The 15,573-nt window shown below is 44.7% G+C and overlaps 1 protein-coding gene across 2 annotated transcripts in view; it reads left to right on the top strand.

Moving 5' to 3' along the window:
• The window catches only part of BOD1L1 (biorientation of chromosomes in cell division 1 like 1), a 926,227-nt gene that overhangs the window by 147,165 nt on the left and 763,489 nt on the right, over nt 1-15,573 (top strand). For both annotated transcript variants that reach the window (XM_069631944.1, XM_069631943.1), the window contains exon 8: nt 12,151-12,265. In XM_069631944.1, the coding sequence (XP_069488045.1) occupies nt 12,151-12,265 (115 nt within the window). The remainder of the gene's footprint in view (nt 1-12,150; nt 12,266-15,573) is intronic.

Consider the following 15,573-nt stretch of genomic DNA (forward strand, 5'->3'; position numbering starts at 1 on the left):
ACTGGCTTCTCTCCCATCTGCAACGGCTCGCTTGGCATGTTCTAAGGCCCCCAATTTTGTCCTCGTTGTCTGCGAGCTTTGAAGCCCCAAAGAACCATAACTATTGAGACTTTTAATTTTTGGGGGAAGGTCAGGGAAAGTATAAAGTACCCGAGGAGTTGAGTTGAAAGTGAGATTTATTGTTTGTTTGTTTTATTATTTGCAATACGCAAGCCTCGGTTAACAGTGCACAGCATTTAGAAGAGATTGCGAAAATTAGTTACATCAACAAAAAGATATATATACACATATAGACAAGGTCAGCAATATGAGGTGAATAGAGAGAGAATTTAAAGATGGCACCCAGGTTGTTCGGCAGCCAGGATGGTGAAGGTAGGGGTTAGGGTTAGCGTACTTTGTATGCACACTGTACAATAACATTTATTTACAAAAAGACAATCGTATTACAATTATTTAAACCGGGATTTGTACTTCACAACCAGCTCTCCTTTGGGTGGACATGGCACAGTGGCAATGTTGGGTGGCAATGGATCAGTGCTCTGCACAGAAACGTTCAAAATTCCATATCTGTGCTTCTCTAATATATCAACAATAAGGCTTTTGACAAAGTCGAACTCCATTTCCTCATAGATTGGTTTGATCACCCATTGCTTACTTCTTTTTGAAAAGGCCTTAGTGTAGCGAGGCATCCTTACATTACCTTTAGTCCTAGATTGTTCACGGCCGAGATTCTCGTTATGGGCCAAGACGGCAAGAAGAGTCCTATGTCTCATGCCCTGTATGCTGAAATGCAAGCGCTTTGGCCTGTACTTTAGGCACATATTGTGGAACACCTCCAAACCTCCTATGTGACAGAATTCTGTCAGTCCCCTCAAATCTCTTGATAGAGTTTTGTCGAAAACAATCTTTTCAATGGCTTTGTGTGTTGGTGAAGATGGATTCAACCACTTCTTCTTTCGTGCCTGCACTGGGGACAAAGGGCCATGTTCACATTGGTGGAAATGTAGGTTTTCTGACCAGCGGTGCACGTTGGTACAGTGGTGCATCAGTGACCGCCATTTTTCAAGTAGTATTTCCACTGACCCTTCACAAGTTTTGGAGCTCCACCAAAGATGGTTGCTGATAGACTGGGACCACTCTGAAATACTTTCCAACCCTTTTTTTTTCCCCTGCAGCCGAGATGTTCTTATTGATTGATTTAGCAAGATGCCATACGTCAAATTGATGTTTAATATGTGGGAACTTCTCTCTCATTGTCTTGGCAATTGAAATGTCTCTGTCCGTGGCTATGAGGTCGATGTGCATTCCCCTCGATTGCAGATATTCCACTGATTTTATAAATACTAGTTTCTCCATGGCCACTGAGGATGTACATTGTGTTACCTGCACGACCACCAAACTCACAATTTTCTTACTATCCATGTCCTGAAAGTGGTAGGTGCAGTACTTGGCAGAAAATCCAGGGTTGTCGCACTGTCCATCGCCAGCTAGCCTGAATCGTTTGCCTTCGAATGTACTTGCTAGAGACAATTGTTCAATTTTCCAAGCATCACTAATGGCCGGAAACACATAATCATGTTGGTATTTGTAGTACTGCGTTTTTGAAATGAAATGCAGTCCCACAAACTGAAAGAAAGACTTTAACTTTCTAAAACTGGAGCCACTAAAAAGTGATGCAGCTACACACAGTAGATTGCCTGCTGGCAGTTTCCCCAGCATCGGTTGTGCAGACCATGACAACGTATGATGTAATCTACAGGCGGCATGTATTGTGACGTTACTGCCTTGTTTTTGACGAGTCACATGAATCAATGGCTTCCCACATACTTTCCTTCTGACGGAATGCCCACATTTCAGCATACTTATAATATCCATCAAACAACTGTCGAATACTATGTATTTGTCCTCTTTCATTAGACTGTCATCCTGCGTCAAAGTTGTTTCGGCCTGTGACGTTGAGGACATATCACCACATTTGAAAGAAATATCGCTGCTATCAAGTTCTGATGCGTCGGTGAATGCTGCTGCTGGTTCATTCTGTCATTTCAACATCTGCTACTTCAACATTGATGGGAGAACACAACAATGTCGACAGCTTTTTTGGTGGCAAATTTTTGACGGGTGTAGATTGTGTAAATTGATCTGCGACTACTTCAGAGCTATCTTCAATGCATCCAGTATCATGTTGTTGCGGTCGTACTGTAGCAATGGTCCAATACAACTTTGCCGGATTCTCCGGACACATTCATTTCATTTTCTGTACATTGGACATGAGCATCCCGAGTCTCAACACGCCGCGTCTGAATTAATAGTTCCTCCATAGCCTCCATAGTGTAAATGGTCTGGCAAGCAACATCTCTCATTCGCTTCACTGTCTGTGTATATATAGTTCGTAGACCCACGGGTAACTAGAGGACAGATTGGAAAAGGGATGTTCAGTTTAAACACAAGATAAAGTATAGTACAGTTGACTTGAAAGAAACATAAAATAGTCCCCAGCACAAACATTTTTATAAAGTTATGAACTGTTTGTAACTAACCTTATTTTTGTTTCTTTTCTTTGCAACTTTTTTGACTCGACCGCCAACATCTGCACGTTGTTGCTCCGATACGTATCCGCATGTCTCCCCTTCCTCTTGCGCTGCAACGACTATATTTTCTGTATCCGCATAGACAGCACGGAATGAGGCTCCATCGACCCCCTGAAACATAGTATTTTCATTACTGTGTATCAAAATATTGTTAGCATAAAACACACGTGAGGACGAACACACATGTACATCTCAATAGCCAAACACGATTTAAACATTGTGTGGAACAATCAAACGACAAGTATTCGAGCACTGATGACCTAGTTCGATGGAGCCGTCAGTATCCATACCTCTGGCTCTGCATGGACTGCCACGAATGATTATATTGAAGAGGAGGCATCAGCAAATCCCTGAAACACAGTACTTGCGTTAGTATGGTTTTCAATATTGTAAACATAACACACACTTGGGGTCGACGGCACAGGTAAATATAAAGAGATAACCACAAATGTTGCATTGTCTAAAAGAATCAAGGAATATTTAAATATGATCAGATTTAATCGACTTATTTCTCCGATTTCTTTACATCTGCATCATCTAAATGGGATCTTGTGATTGTAGTGGAAGCTCCATCGTCTCCCTGAAACACAGTACTTGCGTTAATAGGGAAGAAAGTATAGCAAATGGAATCGCGTTATATGATCACGCTCGATGGAGCTGTCAGTATCCATACCTCGTGCTGCTGAAGAATATCTAGGGCTGTTGTCAATGTGGTGCGCACTTCCGAAAGCTGTTGCGCCGATTCGTATCCGCATGGTCCCACTTCCACCGGAATTACTTGAATGTCAGGCTCCGCATCAAGTGCGTGGGTTGACGCTTCAACAACTGCCTGAAACATAGTATTTGCATTAGTAAGGATTACAATATTGAAAACACAACACACGCTTGGGGTCGACCGCACAGGTACACATCAACGGCTAACCACGAATGAAACATGGTGTAGAACAATCAAACGACAAGTGTTCCAGTCCTGATGATCACGGTCGATTGAGCTGTCAGTATCCATACCTCGTGCTGCTGAAGAACATCTAGGGCTGTTGTCAATGTGGTGGACGCTTCAGCATCTCCCTGAAAGACAGTACTTGCATTACTATGGATAACACTAATTATAACTGAAAACAAACACCAGGGGACGACAACTAAGGTGTATATCAATTGGAAAGCACTAATCAAACAATTGGTAAAATAATCACACGATACATACAAACTATTACTTGACATGCATAAAACAAGTCTGTAGCGGAATAGCCAAGTATGATTACCTGATACGCGCTAGAAGTGGTTGATAACCGCGAGCACGTGACGGAAGTAGAATGTTTTTGCTTCAGATTCAAGGGATAGTCGAGAAGTTGTAAAGCTAAATTATTCTTTGATAATGAAATGCCAATATTTAAAATTGCCATGTAAGGAGACAGAATACTTGAGTAATGCGCAATATAGCACAGTTCCCTGTGCCCATATATAGATTTCGTTTGTGGGTTATGAAATCTAAAAATAATATATTGATAAATGTCATTATTCAAAAAGCTATACAAGCATATCAATGTCGAAAGTATTACAAATTGGAAACAACACCTAAAATATCAATGAATCAATTCGGCTACCTACACACTAACGCAAGGCCTAAAGCTAAAAACGGACACTTGACTCACCAGTGGCGGATTGTGGACGAATAGAGTGGGAATAGCGTTTGCAAGCAATTTTCGTGTCGATCCCCGTTTATTCTTCTTTGTTATCCAAGATGTGGTGTACATGTTCGAGGGAAAGTGCCGGCTGCAGGTGCGGTATCGATCACACCTCTTGTCCTCAAAGACTTGTTGGACTCTACTTTCCAGCTCATCCAGTGGATATCCGCAATGTATGACCCATTCTCTTATTCGATCAACAGTTTTCGGGAATACATGCATTGTAGTGCCTTCAGATTTAGCATGGGTCTTCGAAGGGCAACCGCTAATCGAACAGGCAGGCATTGTTGAAAATTCTGAAAAGTAAATATCAAGATTATTATAAAACCTTGATGAATAAAAATGTCATAAAAAAGTAAATTAACCATACCATGCTCCAATGCAAGGTTTGTTTTGGTCGCCGGAACTATACCAGTTCATCATGTGCGGCTTAGTATTTGCATAAGTTACAGAAATGTTTTAAATTATGTGACTAAACTGAACATGTAACTCGTCCCTTGTATGTTCTGTCTTGCACGAAAAGGAACCATGCTTACATTATACACTGGACCCCCGAAGGATGCAATTCGATGACAATTGACACAGATGAAAATAAATAGATCTATTGATAGCATAACAATTGAAACTCAAGTCAATAGCAATGAGACCAATGACCATAGCTCTGTTGGGTACTGTAATAGCAAATAGACTGAAATGTAAAAATGACCGAAATATGACTAGGATACATGGCCTTACCTTGACCACCAAACAGTTGGATTCAGCAGGCCCAGCAGTATGTTGCAGGAGAACAGGTAGATGACCACAGGTAGCACACTGACGAGTTTGCTCGAAGCGGTCACAGATAGCACGGCGACGAGCAGATTAGCATAGATCTCAGTGCTTCTCAGGTACAAGGTTCAGGAGTTGACTTGCAAAGCACAAAGATGTTCTCATGAGACATATCAAGTGGTTTATAAAGTATTAGAAACAGGGGTGTGTTTGTGAATGAATGACGTGTGTACATCGTGGTATTATGTTTATTGCAGGGGGGCGGCCTGCCTCAGGGGAGGCCTGCCTGGAGACACGGGGTCTGAGGAGGCCATGTGAACGATGGCCCCTGGGCATGGGATACCTTTTGAAGTGTACATGCTGTTTGGCACCTTGGCCGTTTGCGCCCGTGACAGCCCCCCATGCCCACGCTCATCCCCGGGTGCGAACCGCCTTTGATAGAGGGGGTGGGATGGATGGGCCTGGGGCGTGCAGATAAGGCACAGGAAGACTGCTGAATGGAGACACACTGGCGGCCTGCTTCAGGGGAGGCCTGCTGGAAACACGGGGTCTGAGGAGGCCATGTGAGCGATGGCCCCTGGGCGTGGGATACCTTTTGAAGTGTACATGCTGTTTGGCACCTTGGCCTTTTGCGCCCGTGACAGCCCCCCATGCCGGCGCTCATCCCCGGGTGCGAACCGCCTTTGATAGAGGGGTTGGGATGGATGGGCCTGGGGCGTGCAGGCAAGTGTGTGGGAGCGAGGGGCCATCAGGCCCCTCTCATCCTTTACTTCTCAGTAGAAACTCGTACCAAGTGCCTCCAGTAGTGGGTTCGCCCCTTGCCCTTACGTGATGTTAACTTTGGATGACATTCGCGTAGATGGGAACACTGAGCAGGACAGTATTTGCAATTCTTGCTGAAACTGCACTGTATCTGCAACTGGGCCACTCTTACCGACCCCGATCCTGGGCCCTTCCACTCTCGACTTGCACTGCCTACCTGGCAACCCCTCCCTGGCAATCCCTGAACTGCGGGACTGTCTCTGTATCCCGACAGCCCCCACTTCCCAGCACTTGTCTGCACTTACCTTGCCACCAGCTGGCCCTCTTTATTTATTATTTATTTATTTTTATTCTACTTACCTTGTACTGCACTTCCCCCCCTTCCCCTTGCAGCTTCTCCCTTCCCCCTACCCCTGCACTTGCGCGATCTGAATGACACCTGGCCTAGTAGGATTGTTGTCTGTGTTCCCTTTGTTCCCCCCTCCCTGCCTCGTCGCGCCTTGAAACACTTGTGTATAGGCACGCTACAAATGCCATATCATATCATAAATCACGGGGCATCCATTTTTGTACCCCCTTTCCACTCCATCTTGGTGACCAGCCTCACTGCGATAGTACAGCGCGCAGAGCACATGGCCCACACCCTCGTTCCCACTCTGACTGGAAAACTCCAGAGGTATTTGCAACAGCTAATAAATGTAACACATCACTCTTCCTCTGAGATCACGGTCCTGCATGTGAACCAGCCTGAACCAAGCACATAGCTTGTTCATCTCCACAAACGTGTCCTTGCTCACGCACCCTCGCCAGTGGAAACCTACTGCCATTCTGACTCTGTGTCCCTGCAAGGTATTCTCTTCATGTGCCAGACCACTGACCACGCCATGATGCCCACCTAGCAGATCCCCAACTAACATTAGACCCGTACTGCAGTATATCGTTGCCTATCAATAACAAATTCCACATACCGGAGATTCTTGTGAGCACAGACCCACATTTCAAACAGTGTATTATAGTGGTCAAGACCCTTGACCTAAGGCCTGTATAATCCAGTGTTAATTGATAGCATAGATATATGTGTGACTTTTATAGAAACATAACCAACTGAAAGACTTTGAACAAGTGTTATTTAGTGCATGCATTATTGATAATATATTATGTTAGCTTAGATAACGACCACCCCGCTTCACAGCGACCTGACCTTAACCCATTCCGAGCACAGATGTCTGACGTCCACCCTTGAATGGAGACACACTTGATTCCTTTAAAAAATCGAAACAACCGTTGTTAAAATATATGAGGTGTTTTATTTTGTATCTTATTTTGATGACACAAAAATACAAGACTTTAAACATTGTACAGTTCAGGTTGCAGCACAGCGAGAGAAAATCCTGTGTACTGACCGCTGTCACTCGGGAATGTTTCTCTTATGGCATGAACGGCACAGGCGGGTATCACTCTTCGAACGCGGTGTCCAAGCCTCCCGTGAAGCCACCATGTAAAGGAACGATAGGCCACCAGCATGTACCACCTGTGAAAAGGAATGAAACAAACTGTTTATAAATGGCCAAGATAAGTTTAATAAACGTTTGTTGTCAATGACAATTGTTGTAACTAATGGCATTCTGCTCAGACAAATGCTATCTAGACACTGCACACTATTGAACGACTTTCGTGCGTTACAATGATATGTATATGTAATTTTGGATGTAGTAGAAGACCAAGAAATAGGAGTGGCATGACAAGAAGAGTATACTTACTCGTTGCTCGGATTATGAGGACGAACAGTTGCGTGAAGTTCGTGCATAAGCACCATCATTATCCTGAACACGGACCGTGTGAGGCAGGCTGCCTTGAAGTCTGGCAGCTCGGTGATGCTTTGCGGTCGTGGCTCGCCTTCCGAAATGTAGGCCACGCATCCCGAGTTTTCACAGCAGCAGCAGTTCTCGTCCTCGGTTGGCATTAGCTCGCACCGATTGCATGTGCACCAGGTGGAAACACCGTCCATGCGACTAGGTCCAGGCTCTTCAGCTGTTGAATCGTCCTTCCAACTACCGTCCAAAGACCCATCGTTTTCGCGTGTTTCCCTTTCCAGTAGTTCCTCCTCGGTATACTCGGGCTCGTACATGTAGGGCATTATTGTATCCATTGTGTGTTAAACAAACTAAAATAACTTATAGCAGTGGTACTGGTATCTGTTCACATGGGCTACAAGCAACAAAGTTAGCTGACCAGAGCACAGAAACGAGTCACAGAATACTCAAATTAACAGAGAGAGAGGAATGGAATCGAAAATCTGCTGCTGTGTGTTGTGAAATGGTCTGTTTATACTTATTGAGGAAAGAGGCGTCCTGCCATTTCCATGGCGACACGTCATTATCTGAAGCGCAGCGAATGTTGACACGAGACGTGCTTTGGTGTTTTGAAATGGGCGGTACGCGTCTGCTGATGACAGGCTCAGGGGCGGGGGAAATGATTTAGTGCCGCAAAAGCAGGTCAGCCAGGGCAATGGGGGAAATGATAGGATTATCACAAAATGGCGGCTCCCTGATGCCTGTTTTCGCGTGCGTTTATGGGCGAAAACCCGGGTAAGGTCCATAGGAAATTTGTCTAAAATCGAGCGACTTGGACTTAAAAACACATGGCCGACCCGTAGGGACAATAAAAAATTTTGATCGAACCATTCCTTTAATAAGTTCACATCTTCCTGGACCGCTCCGACCTTAAGGTCCAGTGGCCTTTTTAGTTCGTTCATGGCCAGGCCCAGTTTTGTCTCCCAGGCAACTTTCAGGTCCGCAATTGCTGCCAGCACCTCCTAGATTGTGCCCGGGGCTTCCTCTGTCACAGTGGTAGTTTTGTCCTTATTCCTGGCCCCCTCCGCCCCTGGAGGTGTCTTGGCATAGACCTCTAGCGTGGGCTGCTTGCTCTTCGGTCTGTTTTATTAGACATCGTGCTACACCACCTTGGTGTGGGCCACCGCAGTGACCTCTTGTATGCAGATCTACGTGGTGTCGGGCTTTTCTTGATGTTAAGGGCCCGCCTCGACCGTGCCGAGGATATGCGCCTACAGCCTGCTGCGCTCCTGGAATGGGCCGTGTCCCCTCACGTGCCTGCTCCAGCTCAGTATTGTTCCGCAGGCCCTTACCGTGTTTCCCTTAGTTGCCAGTGCTAGGCGTTCCACCTGGTGTTAGTGTGGCTCCACTAGCTTTTGTGCTGCCACTACATGTGTCTGTAATATGCCTCCACAAGTGCTCACTCCTTCCTGGGATCCAGTCGTGGTGGTCTGTTGATCTGCCGCTTTATTTTATTTATTTTCCCTTTTTTTTAGTTTTTTTTTTAAATTTGTTTTGCTGGGGCTCCGGCGCCAGGTGGTCATGTCTGGTGGGTCCCAGCTGGCGAGCATCCAGGTGCCTCCCCACGTTATGCCCATGGTTCCTCCTGCTTTCGTGCACCTCATGTCCGTCACCGGGCCTGGGCACCTGGGCGATCCCTCCCCGCCTGCGCTTTACGCTGCTGTTGCAGGTATTATGTCCGGTTAGGGGCTGTTGCCCGCAATTATGTTCTGGGCCGGGTGCGCATACCTGCGCCCTGACTGGGTGCTCCTATGTGGGCCAGCTGGACACCTCCCTCAGGGTGCCCCCGATGTATAAAAAATCCAGGGGAGCTCTCCCCTCCAAGCCCCCCTGTACCTCCACTACTCCGCTTCCAGGGATAATGAGACAGCTCACTGCCAATCCTGACTTCCATGTAAATCAACTGCCATTATCACTTCGCGGCTGTACGGGGAGGGCTCCGGCACTCTCCCGATGAAGATCGGGATCTCCGGATCATTCGACTCCTTACGTTGCGTCAAGCCCCCTCGGGCTCAAACCCTTCAGGGGTCTCCACTCCACCAGGAGCCCTTGGGCGCAACAGCAGTTCCCCAGGCACACGGCCTCGGCTATTTCGTCCCCTGTGCTCGATAACCGCAGCGCACCTGGGAGCGCTCCGCTCCAATCCTGCACTTCGTCCCGCGGTCCAGGATGACAAAGATTGCTCGTCTCTCCTATGCCCGTTGTGGGCTTCGGCGTCCGCTCTTGGGTCCCGCCGACCCCCCTTCCAGTCGGGTCTGTCAGTCTGCTCCTGGGCTGGGCAACACTCAGCGGGCCCGACCTCAGCTGTACCAGTAGATGTTCCCTGCAAGGCGCTGTGGTCAGTTGCCAGCCTTTTGTTCACTGGCCGCCATCTTGCCCGTCGCTCGATCACGTGCTCCCGTCTCCTCCTTCGTGGCCGCAATTTTCTGTCTCAGCAACCGCACAGGCTCTCCTAGCACTCGGATCATGCCCCCAATATTCATGCACCCTTAGAAATGCTTCTGGCTTGCATGGGTCACTGGAAACCGCTTGTTTTCCTGCGGATCGATGTTGGATCTTCTGGAGCTCCTCTCAAGAGCGTCCTCTTACGGGGCCATTTAGCCACGCCTCCTGAATTCAAGATCCTTATTTAAGACACAACTAAAATTAAAGGCGGATATTTCCATTCGGCAAATGCGTGCGCTTGAAGTCAAATTTGGTAAATTTACAATGGTTCCTCTTAAGGAATTTTATCTGAAAAAAATCATTACCCGCTTAATCTATGGTGTGGAATTTCAACCGATCTATCACGAGGTAGATTTGTCATACATCGAGAGTTCTATTTGGAAATCAGTTCTTTATTTTCTACCGAAATGTATACCATTGCAACTGATAAGATACAAATTTGGTTTAAACTCCCTCAATGCATGTGCAAGATGGAAAAGATTGGGTTTGTGGAGGAAGTGTAATCCCGGAGTTGAAAGAACTCTGTATTTATGTGCTGGTCAGGATACAGGATACAGAAAATCCATTTATACAAGTCCTAAAGGTTGAGATGGCAAATTCTCTGAACATTTTAGGTATGTCAGCAATTACTTTAATGAACAAACCATCTTGTGTCAAAGAAAGTGTCACGGGCTTTGATTGGTTAAACACTGAAAACAAAATTGTAGAATCCAATTTGTATCATCAAGTCTGCTCAATTTACAAATGGTATCGGCTAAGGAACGATACTTACTAAAATAGCCCAGCAAACGAATTCGAAATTACTATATGCATTTTAGGTTTAATGTCATTTCAAAAAACCAAATTAATGCTATCAGAAATAGTCATTGCGATGCTTGGAGCTGGTGTAGATTTTGTCGAGTTGACGGGACGGTAGAATCTTTACAACATATTTTACTGGTATGTCCGGCACTGAAGTCCAAAAGGCTTATTTACTTTGCACAATATGTACAAAACACAGCCAATGTTAACAGAGAATTTATTTGGATGAGAATGCTACACAATAGTGAAGGTAATCTAAACATCCGAGTGGCTACTTACTTGAGGAATGTTTGTGATCTTTTTTAGTTGATGTAATGTAAAATTTTATGCTGAACGATAATGCTGTTTAGTTTAGGTATAAAATGTAGGTGATATGATCTTGTTTTTATGTGATTTTAAATAGAGGTTGATGTATATTGATTTTGGTGTTGATGTATATAGATTTCTATGGTTGAGTGTATAAAATACAAAAGAAATTGTTTTATTTTTTGTAAAGGTTTATATAAACCAAAACAATAAAGGGAATTATTAAAATACATTATTTGTGATTTGAGAAGTTGTAAATTTCTCACATATGCCCTCTCCTTCGCCCCCTCCTCCCCCTCGGCTTTCCCCTTCTCTCTGTCTCTCTCTCGCTCTCCCTCTCTATCTCTTGCTCTCTCTCATACTTGGGAAAACATCACAAGAAGTCGGGACCTGTTTTACTAGTGAGGACACAAAGTGAAAGGTGGGGGGACCGGTTTTGTGAAACACACAACATACTAGTGGTTACAAAAGTAGGTCCTCATTAAGATGGGAAAGCAAAGGAAGTGTGTTTGACCATGTTGCGGTACACATTTACTATTTTGTGCCCTTTGCTATGTAGTTTGCAGATATTGTATGTTAGTGCACTTGTACCCAAAATATATGGGCCACACAACATTTTTACTCAGCCTAATAAAAGATTAGATTTGATGCTTTTTAGTCAAATTATTAACCTCCCTCTGTTTAGTACTGAATTGTGTGGCGATAGCGGAGTTATCTATAAATGCAAACATTGTTTCAGTCTCTCATTATTTGGCTGTGATTTCGTTGTTGGGTTTTTGACTCAGATATACATCTCATTTTATTATTTCTGTTGTGATATATCTTTTGTATTACAGAAGCATGTTCAAATGTTTTCCAGTAAAACTGTGATAAGGTCTGAACCTGTATTTGTTTGAAGCATGCTTTCAAATGCTGTGTGTGCATGTTACATCGTTGCAGGTAAAGTGGGTGGTGAAGGTCCTTCCAGCAAAGGTAGCATGAAGGAAGTGCTGAAAGAACAGAAGTTTTTGGAAAAAAAAGTAGCCCTGAGCATAAGAAGACAGAGAGAGTCAAGGTAATAATTTTCATGCATTTTTTTATAATAGCAAACATAGCTTCTATAATAATTATTTGCAAGAAATTCATTCTGTCGATTTTATGTTGCCCACTCACTGCCATTATGCTTCTACAACCACATGCATAATAACACATGCATTTTCTTTATTGTGGATATTTTTAAGGTTACATCATGCACCGCCACAAACATCCAATTTCATTAGAGAGTGAAAATGTGTACCATCTTCCTTTTTATTAACTCAGTTAAACATTTGAAACACAAGTTGGTTTGAGGTCTACTGCTCTAAAGTCATCAGTTCCAAAGTTATACTTTTCAGGAAGGTTTACTGTGAGATTGGACAGTGCCAGTAGCTGTGACTCAAAATTCCCAAAAAGATGAGGAAAGTTCTGGAAGGTAACACACTCAATCCTACCACACTAGGAAATGCCTAAGATTGGATTATTGCCCAGATCACCACTGGTCTAAGTCGGGAAAGGGATAGATATCGACGGGACTCTATGCCCTTGTTAGGCAAGATTGTATGAAGTACCCTTTGGGTGCACTACAACAACCATGACCTCCTGGCAATAGGAACCCAACCTTTCGTATATGTATGTACTACACAGGTTGGTAGCGTGATTGAGCAGCCAGGCTTATCTCAAGAGGGGTCAATGTGAGCTGTAGGGGAGTTAGACAGAGATTCACAGTCACAAGTATTCAAATAAACTCTTACACACAAGGTTTCTTGATTAAACAATTATTAATTTATTGAGCAGTCAGTTTGAGTAAGCCTTCTTCAGAAGGGATAATATAATAGTAACATACAAATACACTCCAAAATACACACTCTTAATACTTCTAAATTAGTAAGTACCCTTTTGGGATGACACACAGCTCTGTGGTGATTGGAGGCAGCTGTATTAAAGGTCCCATAGCTTCTGCCGCCACCTGTTTGCGGCAAACTGTTTTCGTGGTGAGTGGTGGCAGGTCAGTTGCAGATGGGGGCCATTATGTTAACTGTTGCAATTTGTAGCTGCATAGCGCTATGACGGTGTACAGGTTGGGTAGGGGTGTTGGTGGCAGTCTATGTGGATTGTCGTAGTTGCTGATATGGAGACATGCATGGTGACATTACGTTGCAGTGAGAGTGTTCAAGGCCTAGACTATTGGATGCTTGGTCGAAGGGCGTAGGCCATGCATTCAAGAGCCTAGGCCTTGAGGACATGCACGGCATTAATGCATTTTTCAATGTGATTAGAGGGTGACATGCAAGCAATGGGTGTGGAGCACATTTAAGTCGTAATAGGCCACTGTTGCGAACATATTGTGGGTAGGTTGGCAGTGGCACCATACTTTGTGAATGGTAGTGGGTACGCCCATAGTATGTGATTGAAAGTGCACAGAGATGCAGGAGAGAGTGTATTGTTTTTACATTATAGTAACTGTTGCAATTTGTTACTGCATAGGTTCATGGCGGTGCGCTGTGGTTGGAGATGCTGAAGTGAAAAGCTACGCTGTGTAGGCACTGGGTGCAATGCTTGTATGCTGTCAGTATGTTACAGGGTATGGTTGAAGGGCAGTTTATATGTGCTCGGATAGTGTGCTATGTGCACAATGCTTGCAGTATGGGCAATGTTGTAAACATGTTGTAGTTAAGGTGTCAGTGAAACAATCCTTTCTGAGTGGAAGTGGATAAGACAATATTATGTGAATGACAAGGGCGTAGGGGTGCCGGAGATAGTGTAATGTTTATACATTATGGTAACTGTGGTATCTAACGATGTGCATGTCCATTGCAGTGTGAAGTTGGTTAGGAGTGCTGGTGCCAGTGGTGCATGTGTGCATAGTGGTAGTTGGTGATATACTGACATGTATAGTTGAATTACGGTGGGGGGAATGTGTGCAAGGAGCAGACCCACTGGAACAATGCAGGTTTGGCAGTGTATGAGGCACAGGATGGTGATCTTTGGAGAATGCATATGGAGCACATTGTCGACGTGCTACAGCACCACAAGTGAGTTGCAAAGCGTGTATTGTACATTCTATGGTTGTGCTGATAGTTGGAACATGCCACAGTATTTGGTGTGCGGCAGGAGATGGTGCAGTGAGAAGTTGTGTACTGTGGCCACAGGGTTCAGTGCGTACGTAATGCGAGTATGGAAGTGGGTATGGTTGATGGGCAATTTATATGTGGTTGGTTACTCTGCTGTGTGCAGATTTGTTGAAGTAGGCCCAATGTTGTGAAGCTGCTATGCATAGGTTGGCAGTGACGCAATAGCTTATGAATGGCAGTGCATAGGGGTGGTGCAGGCTGCGCTATGTTTGTGGCTTCTGCCAAGTGTGACACGTTCTCGTGAATGGGTGTTTTATGGTGTGGGGGAGTTGGGTAGAAGTGCTGCTACGTATGTAACATTTGTGCTTAATGTTAATGACCACATGGTTGCTTGCTTGGATGTATAGTGTTGTGGTGGGTATGGAAAGGGTTGCAATGTTGTGTGCATAGCCAAAGGGGTGCTGGGTACGTGCTAGGATGTTTGTGGATGCTGCAATCGTGCATCCTTAAGCAGAAGTTTCTGGTGGAGGGGCTTTGCAATGAAACAGAACGTGTACTGAGAGTGTTTGCAAATATGGAGTGGTGTATGGAAATGACAGTATGCAATGCAGGTTTTTTTTTATGTGATTGGTGCATGCATGCTTTAAAATGTGACGGCACCCAATGGGGGAGTGCTGCAAAAAGTGAGCGTTCAAAGGGAAGAAGTATTGTCAGAGCTTTACTGGCCTAGGTGATCCCTTTGTAATAGATCTGTACAACTATGCCCTGCAAAGACACTTTGACAGCAATTTTAGTTTGGAAGGAGTGGACGCATTGTGGAACGCTGTGTATGAGTGCAATTTCCCCGATATGCATGCACTTTGCGAAGACCATGCCATGTTTCCAGTAGTGGATGTTATCATCACAGAGGTCGGAAGGGGTCTCATCAACAGAATCATGTGTGACTTTTTGAGTGCTGCTTGGATGTTCTCCTGTGAAAATGAGAACATTGGTTCCCGATACATGCACCTTTCAAGGCAAATGGCATGTCGTTGTCAGCCAGTGGCAATGAAATGTTTGTTCACAATCTACAGACTGCACTGAAGACCCCACTGTAAGAATGTGAACTGAGGTTGAACACACATTCACACATAAACCCCCCAAAAAAGTGTTTCTAGGGAAGCACCTTTTAAAAAAACAATAAAAACAAAGGTTATTTTAAGAGCCACCACAACCAATGACGTTCCCCTGGTAGAAAGTCATTCACCCACTCCCGGGTGCGTGCCGTTAAAAG

The sequence above is a fragment of the Ambystoma mexicanum genome, chromosome 6q, assembly GCF_040938575.1.
Source record: "Ambystoma mexicanum isolate Mex_15411 chromosome 6q, UKY_AmexF1_1, whole genome shotgun sequence".
In the NCBI taxonomy this organism is placed as follows: domain Eukaryota; kingdom Metazoa; phylum Chordata; class Amphibia; order Caudata; family Ambystomatidae; genus Ambystoma; species Ambystoma mexicanum.